The sequence below is a fragment of the Osmerus mordax genome, chromosome 2, assembly GCF_038355195.1.
Source record: "Osmerus mordax isolate fOsmMor3 chromosome 2, fOsmMor3.pri, whole genome shotgun sequence".
Taxonomy (NCBI): Eukaryota; Metazoa; Chordata; class Actinopteri; order Osmeriformes; family Osmeridae; genus Osmerus; species Osmerus mordax.
The window spans coordinates 17,277,436-17,297,160 of NC_090051.1; the positions used below are offsets into that span (position 1 = coordinate 17,277,436).

The 19,725-nt window shown below is 46.0% G+C and overlaps 2 protein-coding genes across 5 annotated transcripts; one reads left to right on the forward strand and one right to left on the reverse strand.

The window, feature by feature from the left end:
- Positions 1–335: 335 nt before the first annotated feature.
- Positions 336–6,469, forward strand: LOC136966226 (MOB-like protein phocein). Of its 3 annotated transcripts, XM_067260700.1 has the most exons (9): positions 336–524; positions 2,092–2,247; positions 4,101–4,163; positions 4,302–4,402; positions 4,510–4,552; positions 4,780–4,866; positions 4,992–5,071; positions 5,267–5,378; positions 5,584–6,469. In XM_067260700.1, exons 1-9 carry the CDS (start codon positions 522–524, stop codon positions 5,713–5,715), a joined length of 777 nt encoding a protein of 258 aa, XP_067116801.1. In that variant the 5' UTR covers positions 336–521; the 3' UTR covers positions 5,716–6,469. The 3 variants fall into 3 exon arrangements, with proteins under 3 accessions (XP_067116801.1, XP_067116794.1, XP_067116787.1); XM_067260686.1 differs by lacking the exons at positions 336–524; positions 2,092–2,247 and adding an exon at positions 3,261–3,389; XM_067260693.1 differs by lacking the exons at positions 4,101–4,163; positions 4,302–4,402; positions 4,510–4,552; ... (2 more) ...; positions 5,267–5,378; positions 5,584–6,469 and adding exons at positions 2,404–2,493; positions 2,869–3,067 and having other exon boundaries at positions 383–524.
- Positions 6,470–6,545: 76 nt separating this feature from the next.
- Positions 6,546–19,683, reverse strand: rftn2 (raftlin family member 2). 2 transcript variants are annotated; one of them, XM_067258193.1, is made up of 9 exons: positions 19,146–19,683; positions 13,292–13,472; positions 12,238–12,346; positions 11,899–12,079; positions 11,277–11,495; positions 10,405–10,511; positions 10,188–10,291; positions 8,358–8,436; positions 6,546–8,201 (listed from the first exon to the last, which is right to left on the reverse strand). In XM_067258193.1, the coding sequence occupies exons 1-9, from the start codon at positions 19,282–19,284 to the stop codon at positions 7,995–7,997; spliced, it is 1,326 nt and encodes a 441-aa protein (XP_067114294.1). In that variant the 5' UTR covers positions 19,285–19,683; the 3' UTR covers positions 6,546–7,994. The 2 variants fall into 2 exon arrangements, with proteins under 2 accessions (XP_067114294.1, XP_067114286.1); XM_067258185.1 differs by having other exon boundaries at positions 10,405–10,526.
- Between the last annotated feature and the right edge of the window lie 42 nt (positions 19,684–19,725).

Below are 19,725 nucleotides of genomic sequence, written 5' to 3' on the forward strand. Positions count from 1 at the left end.
ACTGTTAAATAGATTGTGGAATACTTACATATACCTAATATTTTAGTTAACTTCTTTATAGGACGCTTTATAATGTTATACTGTCAGTGCTTTAAAAAAGGCATGCTCGTTCCCGGGTGCGGAGTTCCAGAATATTCGCGTGTGCCATTGGAGAAAAAGAGAGGTCAAAGTTTACATTGTGCAACTCCGGTGCTACTTAAAATCACATGTACGCACTACAAATTAGCAGCGCTTTCATTGCAGTTCACAAAATAATCCTCTATATTAGTTGTTTTATTCGTCCATGTAGTAAACTGAGAGATTTGCATTGCATAATAGTTTATAGAACATTCTGGATTAGTATTGGAATGGCAAAATTAGGGGGCACCTGAAGGCGCGCATGCGCGTAACTGTTCTGGATATTTCTTCACGTGGTGCCATTCCCCTTCGGTGTCAGATCTCAGATCCACGCTCTTTCTCTCTTTCTAGTCAAAGAAAACGGGGCTTAACATCACAAGGACTCAGAGACTGCACATACAACAATGGTAAGCATTTATACTTATGTCACTCAGAAATGGACGGTGTCGATGTGTATGGAATGAAAAATACATCTGCAATCTCTTAATCCCATATCACTAGCTAATTGATAGCTAGCCTGTTCATAGAACTGTTTGCTAGTGAATGGCTAACCAATTTAGGTTGCTAGCTGGTGCTAATTTCTCAATGTATCGAACTATACAAGGTCAGGTGTATTACGTTGCTGTCAACAAAATACGTCTCAAGAGTTTAAACTAGCCAACGAGTAATACGGTTTCTTATGAGATGGACAGACGTTCCAAACGGACCGAAGGGTCAACAGATGAAACTGCGTAGAATGCACCAAATTTCAACGTGACTAAGACCAGTTTATTCAATGGTTGATTAATAAGGATATTTAAGACATTGGGGATATTGTGACCAAGAAGACTGCACTTGAGGTATCTTGAAAAACGAAATTATGGGTGTGAAATCCAAAATAATTCAGCAATAGTTTGAAACTAATACCCGTGTTAGTGTACTATCCGTGTAGCTTGTAATTTAAAAATTTATATTTACAAATGTTTTGACCATTTGAGTGTTAACAAATTGATTGCACAGTGTCCTTGCACAACGTGAAATGCATTACCGGCGATTCATACACCCCTTCCGGGTTCCGTTGTCGTCACGTCCAGTTTAAGTCAGACTTAACACTTGTGTTTTTTTAATCATTTTGTGGTGCATATTTGGCACAGTGATTTAACAATTATGTTGAAAACGTAACTTTTTCTATTTGATAAAAAATAAATTACAATTAGTCCAACCATATTGGGTTTATCCCAATAAAACAATTTATGAAAAGCATCTGAAGAATCAGGAGTAAAATTAGAAAGCCATGTCAAGTCATTGAAGAAGGCCTTGAATGCTATCTTCATGTCCTTGAGGCTTCCAGACCGCACACAGGGCTTGCCACAGGAGGAGGTAGTGGAAGGCACTGTGACAGTGCACCAGTTGATTTATTCTTAAATGTACTGAGAAATCCATCTTTGAATCCGTTAGTGTTCTTTGTCCTTCTCGGTGATGGTAAACATTGATAGGTAGGGAGTGAAGGTCTGCACTCAACCTCCCCCCTGTACCCCCCCCCCCCCCCCCCCCCCCCCCCCCGAGAGTCAACAGATTGTAACCCAAATGCGTTGTCTTCCAGTCCATTTATTTTCTACTGCTCCACCCCCTCTTCAATCCTCATTCACCCCCAACCTCCACGTGACCTTCCCTCAAGGTTACACATGCATATGTTGCTATCAGACAGCAGACAGGCAGCTGTTCTAAACCAAACTGCCTGTCTGTTGACCCTCGTGTAACTAAATATTTGTTTTTCCTCACAATTGTTTTGACAACTTTCATAAGATTTAAATTGTGTGGAGATGTACTGTGGGGGGAAAAAGCATTTTTCATGATACTCAAGCCTTCTACTTTTTCCATAATTTATCTTAGACTCCCCCTTGTGGCCATTTATTATTGTTACGCTTGGACAACCCCAGTGACCATGATCCTAATAAGATTTTTATAATTCGGTCTTTTCCTCTGTCTCCAAAGGCTTTCAGAAGATTCCTCCCCATGTTTGACCGGGTGCTTGTGGAGCGTGTGGCCGCTGAGACTGTGACCAAGGGGGGCATCATGCTGCCAGAGAAGGCCCAGGGCAAGGTTCTACAGGCCACCGTATTGGCAGTGGGACCCGGCTCTGTCAACAAGGTAACCAAATTAACTTGGTTCATCTAGGCCTTGGGACCACTCCAGAATTGTTTTCTGGAAGATGGTCAATACTATCGTTTGAAGTCTATACATCCTACGTCTGACCTGTGTCTCACCATATATTTCTATTGCTTTTGTTTTGGTCATCTCATCCAGAATGGGGATCTTCAACCTGTGTGTGTCAAAGTTGGAGAAAAAGTCCTCCTTCCAGAGTATGGTGGAACTAAAGTATCCCTGGAAGACAAGGTATGTCAGGAACAACATTTCAGGTATTTGGTTGATGCGGGATAGTGTGGATTTTTAAAATTGGAAATGTACAGTATTTCTGTACAATAAAATGTAGTAAAGATGAGAGGAATTCTACCTTTTATATAGCAATGACAGTATAGGTTTAGGTACATTACCGGAAGAGATTAAAATAAAGTGGCCCCAATAGGGTGTAGTATTTATGGTGACAGGGTCAAACACAAGTTGACTTCTGATCAATGTTTGGTTGGGTCACACATGTTGAAAGACACAAAATCCCGTAACTCAAAAGCATGGAATTGTCTTATTTTGAGTGATGAGTCAAGTATCTACGATTGTTGCCTTCTTGTAATTTATTTACATATTGTGTTTCAGGACTACTTTCTCTTCCGTGATGCTGATATCTTGGGGAAATATGTAGACTAAAGTCCTATCTTCAACATGTAAAATCATAGCAATCCCATGAAAGTTAAAAGTGGCCTCATGTCCTTTTTTTTTTCCTTTTCTATGTTGTTCAATTGTAAATAATTCTAATCATGTTTTGTTACATTAATAAAGTTACCTACTGAATCTGTATGTGTCTGATTTTTATTTTGTTCACATACAACATAAACATCAGTATTGCAGAAGTGTCTGGTGTAGTGGTCTATATAACATGTTTTTACACATGTACAAATAATTTGATGTACTCTGATGTATTAAATTGACACACTATTTGTAGCTGTGGATAAATAACACATTGGGGCTTATTTAACATCTCCTGTCTGACTCACTGCTGCAGCAGTGGCCCTAGCTATAGCGAGTCCGCAAGAGAAGCATCCGGGTATTCTGTCGAGATGGTCATGGCGGAGGGTACTGCAGTTCTCAGGAGGAATCGGCCTGGAACCAAAGCAAAGGTGGGATTCCACCAATCGGGACGAATTATAGTTTTTAAAAGAATGTGGTTGTGTGGTCAGAAGCTGTCCATGTGGTGATTTAATAGGGGAAACTCAATTAAGAGTGGTTCTCTTCTGGATACGACAGTTAACCAGCATAGGAAGGGTCGGTCCAGTGACTGAAATGTCTGTTGGATACTGTACTTGTCAAATTGTGAAAATCATTTGCGAAGCCAACTTTAGCTTGGCACAGATTTGCAGTTGTACTTTCTACTTAGTACTCAGATTTAACCATCTAATACTATTTCTAATGATTACGTTCCGGCTTATAGTCGTGCGTTCTCAAGGCTAGCTTGGAAGGTAGCTAGTTAGCTAGCAACTGGCTGCTAAATGCTAATGAAAGCTAGCTGATTGGAAAGCAACTTCTACTATATAGCTAGCTCTAGAGCTAACATTATTAGTTTTATATCAATGATAATAATAGGACAATACTTCATAGCCGGGTACGCTGTTGACTTGGCTAGTCTTGTTTATTTGATAACTTACATTAACATTCAGTTGCTGAACTTCTAGCAAATGTTGACTACCTAACTTGTAGCATTATTTAGCTGGGGCTAGATAAATTTAACTATTTGTTTACATTGGTCATTGTCGTCGAGTCAACCCTCTAACTGACAAGGCTTGGACGTTAAACACATTTATGTAACGTCTTGACTGTTCTGTCATACTTAGGATTTCTACAACTGGCCAGATGAATCGTTTGAGGAAATGGACAGCACGCTGGCTGTACAACAGGTGGGGTGTACTAGCAGGGCTGTTAAATGACATTTTGGCTAGCTTTTATATAAAAAGTTAAACAAGCTGTGGCCTTAAGGGAGGTTTGACTAGTTATCTAGTTCATTGTCAGTGGCTCAAGGCTTCTCTCCCTTTTAGTATATTCAGCAGAACATCCGGTCTGACTGTTCCAACATTGATAAGATCCTGGAGCCACCAGAGGGACAGGATGAAGGAGTGTGGAAGTATGAGCACCTCAGGTAGGCTATCTGGAAGCAGTATTCATTCTATTCTGAGAAAGTTGTATAGAATCAGTGTTTTAAAAACAATTTGCTTTCTCCATTTCCTTTCTGGCTCTGCAATACAGGCAGTTCTGTCTAGAGCTGAATGGACTTGCTGTCAAGCTCCAGGTGGGTACCTGCCCACACACCAGCCAATCAAACAGCATTTCAAGTCTTCACTTTCCAATTACCATATTCAAAGGCAGAGATATTAATTGATACGACTGGCTGTTCGATATAGTAGGCATCAGTTTCACATTCATTTTAGATTAATACAAGTCACCTGGATTAAAAAAAGAAAATGTTGAGGTCAGGTCTGACTCTTACACTGTGGAATTTGTTTGTGTTGTCCACAGAGTGAGTGCCACCCAGACACCTGCACCCAGATGACAGCCACAGAACAATGGATCTTCCTTTGTGCTGCCCACAAGACCCCCAAAGAGGTGGGCTTTAAATCATCAAGACCATTACCTACAATGCTGTTTGCTGTAAAACCATGTTGTACCAGGATTCTACGCTTGTCTTATAGGATGACAGTTAGTGACAGTTTTCTTCTGTTTTTGTGCAGTGTCCTGCGATTGACTACACCAGGCACACGCTGGACGGAGCTGCCTGTCTTCTCAACAGCAACAAGTATTTTCCCAGCCGGTAAGTTTTGTCATGAAACACACTTAATCACACAAACTATCAACTTATTGTAGGACTGGCATCATACCCTGCGTTTTGAGCCAACCGCGGTGAGTATTATGAAGAAGCACATCATAACCTGGCTTGACAACGCTGATCCACATTGTGATTTTAGCACTTCTCCCTTCTCATTGGTTGAAAATCTGGTCTCTTCAGGGTGAGCATCAAAGAGTCATCTGTGGCCAAGCTGGGTTCAGTGTGTCGCCGCATATACAGGATATTCTCCCATGCCTACTTCCACCACCGGCAGATATTTGACAAGTATGAGGTACGAAGTTTCACTGTCACAGACAGTTACACCTTTAGATACCAGGGCACTGTTACCAAGACAATTGGGAAACGTTACGTTTCCTGAGGTTTAGTTACCATTTCCACAACTGTGGCTATGTATTCGAGTCACACTTCTCCAAGTCTTTTTGCTGAATGGGACTTTTGCTGTAGTTCTCTCATCATCTTCTTCTTTCCCCCTGCAGAACGAGACGTTCCTGTGCCATCGGTTCACGCGCTTTGTGATGAAGTATAACTTGATGTCAAAGGACAACCTCATCGTTCCCATCCTGGAGGAGGAAGTCCAGAACACCCCCACTGGAGAGAGCGAAGCCTGAGGGTGGCCAAGGCGGACGCACACACACACACTACAGACATGAGCCCAGAACAGAAACAACCTCCTAGATAGTGCTGCCCCTGCACTGGTGTTGAGCATCATTTATCGTTATATCAACCCACATTATGGTATATGCCTCATAGAAGTTGCTCTGTGATCCAAAGCTACAGTACAGTGGAGATCTGAGATAATTGGACAATCAGAGATTTAAGGCAAGCTAACAGGACGTCTATTCGAGGTCCGTGTGGTTCAGCTGCAGCTGCTTGGCAAGCTAGGCCTATATAGCTCAATGTACTGGGACTTAAAGCCAGTTTAGACCTTCCCTATCCTTTCAGATCTGCAAGTGGGTTGTTTCTGGACTGGGACAGGCTCTCACTACTCTGCAGGGGGACCTTGCTTTCATGTTTTAAGCAGCTGGATTTGCAAACCCATGTAACCATCGCATGTGTCGTTGAGGCTAACACATGGTTGGTTTCCCTGTACATAACCCCTGCCACCCTCCCGCTTTCCTCTTCATCTACCGACTATCATGTTCTTCTGGTGCTTCGGCTTTGCTTTTCCTCGATCTTTTCTGGTTTCTGTTCTTTTCCATGTTGCTCTCAGTAAACCTTTATCCTCCTTTATCCTAAGTTATTGTGTGAGAGGATTCTTGTCTTTCCAACCCATTGTATTTTTTTTATTTTAAATGAACACATGTTTTGTTACTGTTGACATAAATTTTCACAATGTCTTAATAAAAATGTAAAAAGACTGTTTACCCAGCTATATATGTTTTTCTTTGGGGGGGGCTAGGTTGTCAGCTGAAAGGTGTAAAAACAAACGCACAACGGCTAAAAGGGTAAAACTATTTAATATATCAATAGTACAGGAAGAAAACATTTCTCAAAACTGAAAACACTGCAAAGGGTAGATAACACTGATTTACTCATCCCAAGGCGAGGAAGATCAATAGAAACATGTAGAACTACAAAGGTTCCCACAAACAATAATACTTCTGTTAACCTATAAAGATATTTACAGCAGCATGACAATCTCTTGTCAAGCCTTCCTTTCATTCCCTCTATTACCATTACACTAAAAACTGTCTTGTGTCCTGGAGTCAGATCTTAAACAATGTCAATCATTTGAGACTTCTACCACTGAACAGTGAAACAAGTGAACAAATAATTCCATAACATAATGTGCACAGTTTGAGCCCAACTGATGAAATAAACGTAATTACATCATTAACAGGTGAGTATGGAGAACAGACTCGAGCACCAGTCAAAATGAAAGGTATAACCCTAGTGTACAAATTGTCTCAAATGTGGCTTTTTTTCCCCTAAAAGGTTTGTCAAAAGTTTTTTCCCTATGATCAATTTTACACAACCTGAACATCCCAAACTGAAGTTGAACTAACTCAATCTCATGGTTGAAAGTGGATGTTTACAAAAATTCACAGCCATCCTGGGGCCTTGGAGAACCCATACACCCTATAGAAAGACATCAAAACTCATCCTATTGTACAAATAAGCTTCCCCGGGCATGAACCCAAGAACTGTATTTTATGTTACCCATCACAAGAGGCAGGGCTCCTTATTTTGTGACACAGCAGTATTGAGAGGTCAGGTTATTCTCAGTACCGACATACACAACTTGTGTATTTGTCCACCTGATAAATGTTTATATCCTGCATGTGTTTACAGGAGAGATACAGCTAACAGGAAGTAGCAGGCCAACAGAGGATGAGGGGATGAACCGAGGTGCAAGTGGCAGCGGGTGGGTCACACAACAGGAAAAGCGGATGAAAACATCTCAGAGGAGGACTGATGGATCACAGGAAGTAGAGAGGGCCGTCAGTGTGCATGGCTCTTCCTGGTTCCTCTGATCCCCGTCACATGTGGCTTGTTTTGCGGAGGTGACAGTCATATGTGTGTCTGTTTCTCATCATGTGAAGGATGCATGATTAGCATGACATTCTCTTTTAGAACCTTTCCCTTAGTAGTGTCATACGTGAATGCGAACAAGGTGAAGTAAAATAACTATATGGTAGTGAATGCATATTGCTTGTTTTTTTCCCAAGAACTTGTATAAAATGTGGTCTTAAAATCAAGTGATAAATACTGTATGGCTTGACAAAAAAAAATATATATATAAAAAGAATAAACATTACAAAAGTGCCAATTATTTTCTCTACTCTATATTCCTGGTTATGTGGAAAGGGTTAGAGGGATATGGGTGTACAGTAAGTGTGTGTGTGTGTGTGTTTACAGTTTCTGTCGGTGTCTCTCTCTGCGCTGATCACATACAGGTAACCTCTGCTGCGCCATCGTCTTGTTCAAAGCCCCCCTCTTCCAGGTGGGAGAGGGCGCTGGGATACCCTCCTCCGAACACCGGGAAGCCCCCAATACCCCCTGATGTAGGGGAGAGCTCCTCTGGGGTGGTGCTGCCCACCCCGCGACTCACAGATCGCGTGGAAACATCACGCTGCATGGAGGCTGTGGCGTCCTGTGAGGAACACCCAAGAAACCTTTCAAACATATTCGCCCTTCACACAGCCATGTCATTCATCCAATGTCCAACAGGAGGCAGTGTGGCCCAATTGAAAGTATTACGATCTCTAGCGCCATAATGTCCTCCTGTACGTTCACAGCCACAGCTCACCTGGTTCTTCGGGGAAGCTGCCTGCATCTTGACGGGTCTCTGGAGGAACACCACCTGCTTGGTGGCCAGGTTACCATCACTGAAGAACCACAAAGAACAAACATAGTTAGTCACAGAGTGTGTGTGGTACTAGCATTTGTGTGTATACAGTTAGGTCCATAAGTATTTGGACATTGACACAATTTTCAGCATTTTGGCTCTGTATACCACCACAATGGATTTGAAATGAAACAATCAAGATGTGCTTTAAGTGCAGACTTTCAGCTTTAATTTCAGGGTATTTACATCCAAATAAGGTGAACGGTGTAGGAATTACAACACATTTTATATGTGGCCCCCCCATTTTTAAGGGACCAAAAATAATTGGACAAACTAACATAATCATATACCTAATTGTCACTTTTAATACTTGGTTGCAAATCCTTTGCAGTCAATGACAGCCTGAAGTCTGGAACCCATAGACATCACCAGACGCTGGGTTTCGTCCCTGGTGATGCTCTGCCAGGCCTCTACTGCAACTGTCTTCAGTTCCTGCTTGTTCTTGGGGCATTTTCCCTTCAGTTTTGTCTTTAGCAAGTGAAATGCACGCTCAATTGGATTTAGGTCAGGTGATTGACTTGGCCATTGCAGAACATTCCACTTCTTTGCCTTAAAAAACTCTTTGGTTGCTTTCGCAGTATGCTTCGGGTCATTGTCCATCTGCACTGTGAAGCGCCGTCCTATGAGTTCTGAAGCACTTGGCTGAATCTGAGCAGATAATATTGCCCGAAACACTTCAGAATTCATCCTACTGCTTTTGTCAGCAGTCACATCATCGATAAATACAAGGGAACCAGTTCCATTGGCAGCCATACATGCCCACGCCATAACACTACCTCCACCATGCTTCACTGATGAGGTGGTATGCTTTGGATCATGAGCAGTTCCTTCCCTTCTCCATACTCTTCTCTTCCCATCATTCTGGTACAAGTTGATCTTGGTCTCATCTGTCCATAGGATGTTGTTCCAGAACTGTACAGGCTCTTTTAGATGTTTTTTGGCAAACTCTAATCTGGTCTTCCTGTTTTTGAGACTCACCAATGGTTTACATCTTGTGGTGAACCCTCTGTATTTACTCTGGTGAAGTCTTCTCTTAATTGTTGACTTTGACACAGATACGCCTACCTCCTGGAGAGTGTTCTTGATCTGGCCAACTGTTGTGAAGGGGTTTTTCTTCACCAGGGAAAGAATTCTTCTGTCATCCACCACAGTTGTTTTCCATGGTCTTCCGGGTCTTTTGGTGTTGCTGAGCTCACCAGTGCATTCTTTCTTTTTAAGAATGTACCAAACAGTTGATTTGGCCACACCTAATGTTTTTGCTATCTCTCTGATAGGTTTGTTTTGATTTTTCAGCCTAACGATGGCTTGCTTCACTGATGGTGACAGCTCTTTGGACTTCATATTGAGAGTTGACAGCAACAGATTCCAAACACAAATACCATACTTAAAATTAACTCTAGACCTTTTATCTGCTCCTTGTCAATGAAATAACGAACTCCCTTTATGAGGGAATAACATACACCTGGCCATGGAACAGCTGAGCAGCCAATTGTCCAATTACTTTTGGTCCCTTAAAAAGGGGGGGGCCACATATAAAATGTATTGTAATTCCTACACCGTTCACCTGATTTGGATGTAAATACCCTGAAATTACAGCTGAAAGTCTGCACTTAAAGCACATCTTGATTGTTTCATTTCAAATCCATTGTGGTGGTATACAGAGCCAAAATTATGAAAATTGTGTCAATGTCCAAATACTTATGGACCTAACTGTATGTGCGTGTGTGTTACCTGTCATGGCGGATGATAGGAGTGGGAAGCACACAGGTAAGAAGCCAGCCAAACTCAGCGAGAGTGTGAAGGAGGGGTCCATAGTCAGTCTTCACATTGGAACCCTACACATTGGGCAGTAAGACATCTGTCCCTTTAGTGGTACATCCCAGGTACACGATGGGAAAGAGGTCTGTTTCAGATCAGTCTTGTTCAAACACACACAGGCATTGCTGACCTCTATCACAGTCCACTGCTCCACGACGATGGTGTCATTGGCTGGAGGTGAAGTGCTCCTCTCCTCATAGACAAACAGACCCTCTAGAGACCTGGGCACTGGGTCACCTGACACACACATCACTGCATAATCAATAAGTATCTATTTCACATTTCAATATATCCCTATACATTTCTGCATATCTGTGGTAGGTAACATGGAAATATACCAAGCACCAGATTTCTTCACAATAGGAGGAGGAGAAAGATTCTAAACAGTGGGGGGAGGGGGGGGGGGGGTCGTGTCACGGAAAGTGTGTCATTGAGATGACAATGAACTAGTTACACTCCTTTGGAAGTAGGATGTGTGTGCCGGCCCGAGTGCATGTGTCTGTGTGTGTTCTACATTTCCAGATCTCTACGAATGATGTGAATTTTTACAGCTGCCAGTCTAGAGGAAGTGAGTTCACGAGGTTGGAAGGAGAGCTCCAAATATAGCCACAGTGAAAGAGAGGGGGAGGGGCTCACGCAAACAGGAAGTGACTGTAAAACAGAATTTTCTGGGAGCACAAAAATTGATAGACTGGGAGAGTGGGAGAGAAACAGATGTGGATTTGAACGATGATAAGGACAAACAATGTTCTTAATCTCTCGTTCTTTCTCCCTCCCTTCCCCTCTTCTTTAATCCCATCCTGTCATCAGTAATAGGCTGTTTCTAACATGACCCTAGTAGACCCTATAATAGTTGTGACCTCTCACTATAGTAGGCTGCAGTGGGACTGTTCTGAAAGGAGATTACTACTATTCATATCAGCACAGGACTCTACACAGACTCAAAACCATCTGGAATCTTAGCTCTGCCAACATATGGACCATCAACCTGACTGGCTGTACCTTTGGGTGTGTCCCAGTATACAAAAGAGTCCACCAATGACCAGCCCTTGCGGTAGTAGGCGGCGGTTAGCTCCAGCCAATCAGCCTCCAGCGCGCTGACTACCTGGCCCTTCCTGGAGACGCGCATGGAAAGTGCCCCCTGGTGGTACTGACAGGCCAGGGAGTCCAGCGGGGCGCAGCCTGGTGCCCAGGAATGGAAGAACACCAGCAGCCTTAGGTCTGGACGTAAAGAAGGAAACGGAGAGGGGGAAGAGGGGAGGGAAGGAGAAGGAGGGAAGGACAGGAGGGGAGAGAGGGAAGAAAGATGACCATGGAACAAAGAGAAGAAGGTTAAAACCATACTGGCCTGACAAACAGCATCCAAGAGGAACTCGTACTGTTCAACGAGTATGATTTATTGGTAGTAGACAGTGTCTGAGTGTGTGACGTGCTGTGCTCCATGTAGGCTAGGTCAGCCTGGGTTGAGGAGCAGGCAGGCAGAGTGATAGTACTGCTGCAGAGCCCCGGGGCAGCTTGTCACTCACTCTCATCCCCACCACACGGGCTTAAACCCAAACACACCGACAAGGCAGAGGGAAGAGACGGAGAGAGGGAAGGGGTTAGACCAGAGAAGAGGTCTCACCAGGGCTGTAGGTGTTCTCCTCCAGGTCTCCGTCTCCAGGGGGGGTGCGCGGAGGGGAGCGCGGGGGGGAACGGCAGCCCCTCCTGGGACTGGGCACCCGGCCGTTGCTGCCCCCTCCTCCTCCAGCCTGCTGGAGGACCGAGCCCACAAACCTCACCCCGCCACGTGCACTGCTGTTGACCTGCAAACACGCACGCACAGATCAGCAGGCGGCTGGGGGGGGGGGGGGGGGCGCTTGCGTTGGATGGGTGCAGTAACTATATGACGGCGTCTGTGCCAGTAGGGGTAAATCAGTCTATGACATGTTCCGGGGGTGCTGCAGTGGTGTGCAGGACTGACCCTGTCGATAAGCGCCCTCACGATGTCTCCCGTCAGAGACTCTCCTGGGAGGGGCCACTCCTCCACTCTCAGCACTGGGACACTGTGGCACATGGACACCGCATGCTTACTGGACACACACACAGACAGACAGACAGACACACACACACACACACACACACACACACACACAGGTTAGCTCACTGACTGGTCTCACGCTACAGAGGGCCTGTCCATCCAGCTGGGTAGTTCTCATCAGGCTGTATGCAGACAGAAAACATATGAAACTTTAATGGGCCCAGCATGAGGACAATTGCTGTCTAAGCATGACATACATAAGGATAAAGAAAACAGGAGGAGTGTGTAGACATACAGAACTGTTCCTTTGCTGGGACCCGGTTAGCAGTTAGGACATGTTGGCCCACACCAATAACAAGAGAGATTATTAGCGGACGCTTATATTATTCTTAGAGAGAAGATAGTTATGATATGGTATGTTTTCCATTTCACCAGTGGAATATACAATACTGAAGGTCACAGCGGGCACACAGCGGGCACACAGCGGGCACACAGCGGGCACCCAGGAGAGAGGAGGCAGAGATGCCCCATTGGCCCAGGTAACAAAACTCCTGTTGTCAGGGTACATTTCTACCCAATGGCAGGCGTTGTCTCACCCCATTCGCAGACCACACCGAAACATCCTCTCTAGGACCCCCCAAAATCCCCCCATCCCTGTCTCCTCACACAGCCGTCTGCCGGTCTGACCTCCTACTGATCCTGCATTAAATATGCAGCTCCTCTTATTAATCATTCAGCTATTTACTCGAGTGGGAAGGCCGCTGACATGCAGAGCTCCAATCAGAGAGCAGTGGAGGAGGGCGGTGGGAGTTATTGTTGTGTCTGCAGCACCTGGGTCATGGTGCTGTGGGGGATTGTTGTGTTGCCAGGCCATGTGCAAGCGTGTCATGTCTGCGTGTGTGTGTGTGTTTCTGGGGCTTCCTCTCATGTCTGCGTGTGTGTGTGTGTGTTTCTGGGGCTTCCTCTCATGTCTGTGAGTGTGTGAGGGGGGCATTACCTGGGCCGAGGTCGGGCCAGGATGGCCCGATACAGCAGGCTGAAGGGCAGCGAGCGCGTGCGTCCGACGGAGAGGATGATGGGATGCAGGGCTGTCAGGACGTAGCCCTGGGTGTAGTAGGGCTGCAGGGCCTGGGGCAGCTCGCACAGGGAGGCCACGTACTGCACGGTAGGACGACTGCCTGGAGGAGGGAGGGAGGGAGGAGGAGGGGAGGAAGGAGGGAGGGGAGGAAGGAGGGAGGGGTAAGGAGAGGAGGAAGGGAGGGAGGGGGAGGATGAGAGGAGGAGGGAGAGAGAGAGAGATGCATTAGGTCTAGGTTATGGGTGACTCACTGTGATAAGGGGTTATCCCTGTAATGTGCTTTGTGCACGCTGCATTGTGGATTAGAGTACAGTGGAAAAATCTATGCCCTGCTTTTTAGTTCGCCCTGGATAAAAGCATCGGCTAAACGAATAAAATGTCAAAAAGGCAAATATTTACACAGGGCCATTTGCACCCTTCCTCCTCAGTCCTCTAATGACTTCACCATCCCTATTCCCCTGGGGAGAGGGGAAATCCCACAGACACACACACACACACAACACAAACCCAGAACAACGTTTTGGTTGTCACAGAGGAATGTGAATGATAGAGTAGCGGCCTTCTCACAGCGACACACCACAGCAGCGTTACACCAGCCACACAGGGACTACAAACACAGCAGCATTACACCAGCCAGACAGGGACTACAAACACAGCAGCGTTACACCAGCCAGACAGGGACTACAAACACAGCAGCGTGACACCAGCCACACAGGGACTACAAACACAGCAGCATTACACCAGCCAGACAGGGACTACAAACACAGCAGCGTTACACCAGCCAGACAGGGACTACAAACACAGCAGCGTTACACCAGCCACACAGGGACTACAAGCACAGCAGCGTTACACCAGCCACACAGGGACTACAAACACAGCAGCGTTACACCAGCCAGACAGGGACTACAAACACAGCAGCGTTACACCAGCCAGACAGGGACTACAAACACAGCAGCGTGACACCAGCCACACAGGGACTACAAACACAGCAGCGTTACACCAGCCAGACAGGGACTACAAACACAGCAGCGTTACACCAGCCAGACAGGGACTACAAACACAGCAGCGTTACACCAGCCACACAGGGACTACAAGCACAGCAGCGTTACACCAGCCACACAGGGACTACAAACACAGCAGCGTTACACCAGCCACACAGGGACTACAAACACAGCAGCGTTACACCAGCCAGACAGGGACTACAAGCACAGCAGCGTTACACCAGCCACACAGGGACTACAAACACAGCAGCGTTACACCAGCCACACAGGGACTACAAACACAGCAGCGTTACACCAGCCAGACAGGGACTACAAGCACAGCAGCGTTACACCAGCCACACAGGGACTACAAACACAGCAGCGTTACACCAGCCACACAGGGACTACAAACACAGCAGCGTTACACCAGCCAGACAGGGACTACAAACACAGCAGCGTTACACCAGCAACACGGACTACAAACACAGCAGCGTTACACCAGCTACACAGGGACTCCAAGCACAGCAGCGTTACACCAGCCACACAAGGACTACAAACACAGCAGCGTTACACCAGCCACACAGGGACTACAAACACAGCAGGCTGCTGAGGCCTCCTCCTCTTGGGTAACCACTCAACCCCGCCCAGGGCTGCTCCTAATGAGAGGGATACACCACCGTCACCACAAGGCTTTTTATACCAGCCGCTGCTCCAACAGTCACAAACACAGTCCAGACTACACCCCCTTATCTAATCCCCCAGCACTTTCTTCTCTGGTTTCGAAACAATTGATCCTTTTATTCTGCAGATCTACAAAACAGGACTAGGACTCGGTGTCTAGCGGGGAAGTGGACAGCCGAATGTTGGGTTGTTTTTCCTTCACACAGTGACTTTCTCACGGATCTGGCAACCCACTCCTGCCATCATTACCTTACTTTTTGAGTCTACTGGAGTGGCTGTTCACTGTAGGGCTGGCTCTGGGCCTCACACAGACGCTTTAAAGTCAAACACAAACATTTGTAGTCTTAACACGCATGCATACTGCACATGGGTTTACATCAACAAAATAGGAGCTGTGTGAAATCAAGGGGACAAACAGCACATCACACTGGCACACTGTTCTTGGACAGCAACACACACCAAGCCCATTCCAGCACAACCGAATGTACACATTGCATGTTTACAAATACAATCATACTCCGCTACACCACATTCTCACAACCGGGAACATCTGAAACAGATTGTTTCCCTGGACTTCATGTGAATTTGACAGCCTGATTTGGCTTCAAGGTCTGGAATGCTGGCTGGTGGACATGGATTCTAATCCGAGGTCCACATCCGTCACTCTGGGATGTCTAGACCAGTGGGTGGTTAGGGAGGACTGTGGGCAGACTGGCAAGGCCAATCAGAGTGCCCAAGCGGCATATCCTGTGTGCTACAGAGAGAAGCTGAGATAACGGTACAACAACAGGAACGCAGCCGCCTAAAACCAATCCTCTCCAAAAGATCCTTCAGATCAACCTTTGTGGGAGTCCTCACCTGACTGTGTGAAAATAAGGACACATTCCAGGCCATAGCTCTCCAGAGGATCACAACGCCAGGCAGTTCAGAAACAGGCCTTTAGTGTCACACACACACGTCTCTGGCCCAGGCTTTTGTCCCTCTCCTGCTCCCCAAACCCCCCCCTCCCCCCTCACCATCCCAGTGCTCGCCCTGTTAATGCACACACTGAGCCCTCTGTTCGTTGTTATGTGGGAGAAAAGGCGAGGACAGGAGGAGGGGTGCAAATTGGGGGGGGGGGGGGGGTGCGAAGGAGAAGCTGTGTAAAAAAAAGGGAGGCAAAAGAAGAGAGGGGGGGGGGATGCTGTGGAGACGGAGCAAGTAAAAGAAAGAAGAGGGGGAGAAAGATTGAGATACCAAGAAGGAAGGAGGGGAGAATGTGGTTACAAGAGAGTTTATGAGCCAGAAAGCTCATGTGTGAAAGGGAGAGCTTGTAAGAGCCACTGGCAACCGTCGAAAAGAAGGAGGGAGGGGAACAAAATTCAAGGACTGACAGAGAAAGAGAGAAGGTGGAGCTATGTTCCAGACATGGCATACAGTGTTGGACAAACGGGAGGGCATGAGAAGGAGGTACTAGAGCTCTCACTGGATCCGATCATTTTAATATGATTATAGAGGCACTTAGTCTGTTCAGTTGTTGCCCTGTCTGTTAGCACATCATTAGATTACATTAGCACAACATTAGGCAGTTACGCCAATCAAGCTGCTTTGAACTCCCCAGAAATGTTATTAAGGCCAACCAGATTCTCCACACGGTATTAAGCCACCCGGCCAGGTCTGCCCTTGTACTGTCCCATGAAAATAAATCATAGAAACTCACGATAATCTGACACAATCCCGTGTTTCCAGATTAACAGGATGAAAGAATACACTAGATTGAGGCCCTCTGTTTTCCAGTAGTAGAATGTAGATCAGTTGAAGACTCAGCAGAGAAGTAATCAGGAGTTGCATCCATCAGAGGTAAACAACCTTGGAGAGAATGACATTAACCAAGCGAAGCGGGGAGGAGGGAGTTTACATTCATCCCCCAATCCTTTTATCCCTCCCGTTCATCCGTTTATATTCACAAAACATATCTCCAGTCAACTCTATATCTATCATTCTCTTTGCATCCATCCATTCCTGTGGCCATTAACATAGGTGCTCCATCCATCCAGCCAGTCATGCCCCCCCCCCCCCACCCATCTCCGCTTCCTCCCCCCCCTCCTCCACCCCAACTCTTTTTTTCCCCTCTACCCTGCACTCTCCCCTGTGACTCTCCTAGGGCCCCGGCCTTACCTCAGCCCCCCTCAGAAGGCCCAACTCTGGCCCGGTTCCCCCCTCACTGACACAGCAGCACAGATCCCAACTCGGACTAATCAGCGTGGGGAGGCATTCGCCATTAGTCTTTGATGTGCTGCCTCTGGCCTCGGCTTCCGTCCCACAGCAGGCAGCCAGGAGTAATGGTGCTTTAAAAGGAGGCCAAGCCACTAGGCAGGGCCACTGCTACCGAAGGCTGAGGGGAGATGGGGAGGATGGAGGAGAGGGCGGGGGGCATTGTGCAGAGAGGGTGGAGGGGGAGGGGAGACGGATGGGTATAGATGTGCGTCCCAGAAAGGTTTCTTTATTTAGGGAAAGGTGAAAGGGAACATGACAATGCTGACCCCCCTGGCTAGTAGAAGTAAAGCAGGGAATAGGGAAACTAATCTGTAGTGGGGAAGTGTTTAGGGACAATCTTCCTAATCTGTCTATTTGCCTCTTCATCACAGTCCAACATCTGGCTCTGGAGAGTGGGGGGTTATCTGAAAAGATCTAATGGAACGGAAACCATATCAGTCTTGTGTGCGTGTGTGCATATATATGAGAGAGAGAGAGAGAGAGAAGAGAGAGAGAGAGAGAGAGAGAGAGAGAGAGAGAGAGAGAGAGAGAGAGAGAGAGAGAGAGAGAGAGAGAGAGGAGAGAGAGAGAGAGAGAGAGAGAGAGAGAGAGAGAGAGAGAGAGAGAGAGAGAGAGAGAGAGAGAGAGTGTGTGTGTGTGTGCATGTGGGTCTTGCTGTGTGCGAAAGAAACTAAAGTATTCTGATCTACCTCTAAGGCATCTGCAGTCCAGGTGCTCCTCAGCAATGGAACACACTGACAGTTCTTTATGCTTAAAATCACTCCCTCAACATGAAAGCTAACTTCTATTCTCTCAAGCACATTCATTATGAAACCTATGCAAGGTATTTGTCTAAGTGAGCAGCAAACTGGCCCATAGTTTGTTAACGAACAAAATAACCCAGTGCTCTGCTGTGCTTAAAACCAGCTCACGTAATGGATAGACATGTCCAATCACATCCCAGTGCCCATCCAGGGTGCCAACTCAGCACAGAGAGGTGGCTCTCCAGGGGGGGGAGCTAGGCTGGGGAGGCAAATAGGCCAGGCCAGCCTTTCAAAACCAGATTCTAGCTCATATCTTGAAAAACAGGATAATCGATGAACAGCACTGTTCATCACTGATCAGTGATCAGATCAATCACTGTCCCCAACAACTCATATCAGTTTATGTCCAAGACACAAGCCCACTGGAAACAGGTGTCCATCATGATTAGTTCAGTTCTCCCAGTCTAACATTGGTAGTTGGTTAAATACCTAACTATGCCACATGGCCTGTTTACATGGTGGGCTTCCATTCAACAACTTAATCACCATATCCTTCCAAATGGGTCAAACTGTCCTCCTCTCAAAACAGCCAGACTCCTCCTGTTATCTGGATTACCCTGAAAATGCACTGCCGCTTGACAGCCATAGCTGATTGAGATTATCAAATATATCTATGTAACAGCAGGTGTCTCTGTGGGGAAGTGGGCATTTTTTGTTGGCATGAGCATTCTGAAACGCTCACACACACACACACTCACACTGCAGGGTCACATGGGAAGGGGGAAATAGGAAAACTCCCCTGACCCATTACTGGATAGAATAAAATGACAGCACTGTTGCTAGGGACATTTCAGAAGACCCCAGCCTCTTTCTGCCGAGGGTACACACGTGTAAGAAGTTTAAATGTAATGAATGTCTTGAATTCACGGTTTACTCTATGTAACCAACTACACAACTTCAATAAGTTTGGTGTTTTTAAGAAAACGTACAAGTACAATGTCTCAAAGTAATTTACACTGGACCATATGGAAATCTGATTAGTTTTAGGACTAAATTCGTTTTCGCATTCGTTTTCGTATTATCTTGCAATCATGCAAGATAATGACAGCCTACCTTCCATACTGAAGTCGAGTAGCACATATTCGTACACCGTATCTGTTTTGGTTTCAACTTGTGGTCTCTTCAAAGTGGAGTATATTTTCCCTGGGCTGCTGTCCTCCGGGTCCTCGAGCTTCCGCAGCCCGCAGCCCATTGTGGCGGGATGTCCAGCTCACACAGCTCGATCACGGGAAGAGCTCCTCCGTTATGAACAGCCTCGCTCCTGATATGAAGTTAACGGGATTGCTCCATCCCGAGCTCAATAGTTAATCCCTTGGAATGACCCAACATAACCTCTGCACACTGCAATAGGCTACAAACGTTATTTCTCAATTAATCCAATGGTCTGAGAGTTTATGCTACTGAGCGTAGATGATCTTCATTGGATCCTTGATCCCACCGCCGAGCGTGTGGAGCGTGGAGTTGACTGCTAAGGGAAAAGAAAAAAAACTCGCGGAAAGTTATGATTGACACTTTCCACCGAGGCGCGTGCTGTTACTTTGTTGCAAATGATAGTTTTAATGAAATATTACTACGTGTCACTATGTTGTTCGATGGAATCATCCACGGAAAATGTAAAGGAACAAATCTGTGA

Excerpts from the sequence above, each read along its gene's own strand:
- rftn2 (XM_067258185.1), bottom strand. The coding sequence starts at position 19,284 with ATGGGCTGCGGGCTGCGGAAGCTCGAGGACCCGGAGGACAGCAGCCCA. Across the intron at positions 12,347-13,291 it reads CTGGCCCGACCTCGGCCCAG|TAAGCATGCGGTGTCCATGT; the intron begins GTAATGCCCCCC and ends GTGTGTGTCCAG. Across the intron at positions 8,437-10,187 it reads CCTATCATCCGCCATGACAG|TGATGGTAACCTGGCCACCA; the intron begins GTAACACACACG and ends GTGGTTCTTCAG.
- LOC136966226 (XM_067260700.1), top strand. Across the intron at positions 2,248-4,100 it reads GACCCGGCTCTGTCAACAAG|GATTTCTACAACTGGCCAGA; the intron begins GTAACCAAATTA and ends TGTCATACTTAG. Across the intron at positions 5,072-5,266 it reads AACAAGTATTTTCCCAGCCG|GGTGAGCATCAAAGAGTCAT; the intron begins GTAAGTTTTGTC and ends TGGTCTCTTCAG.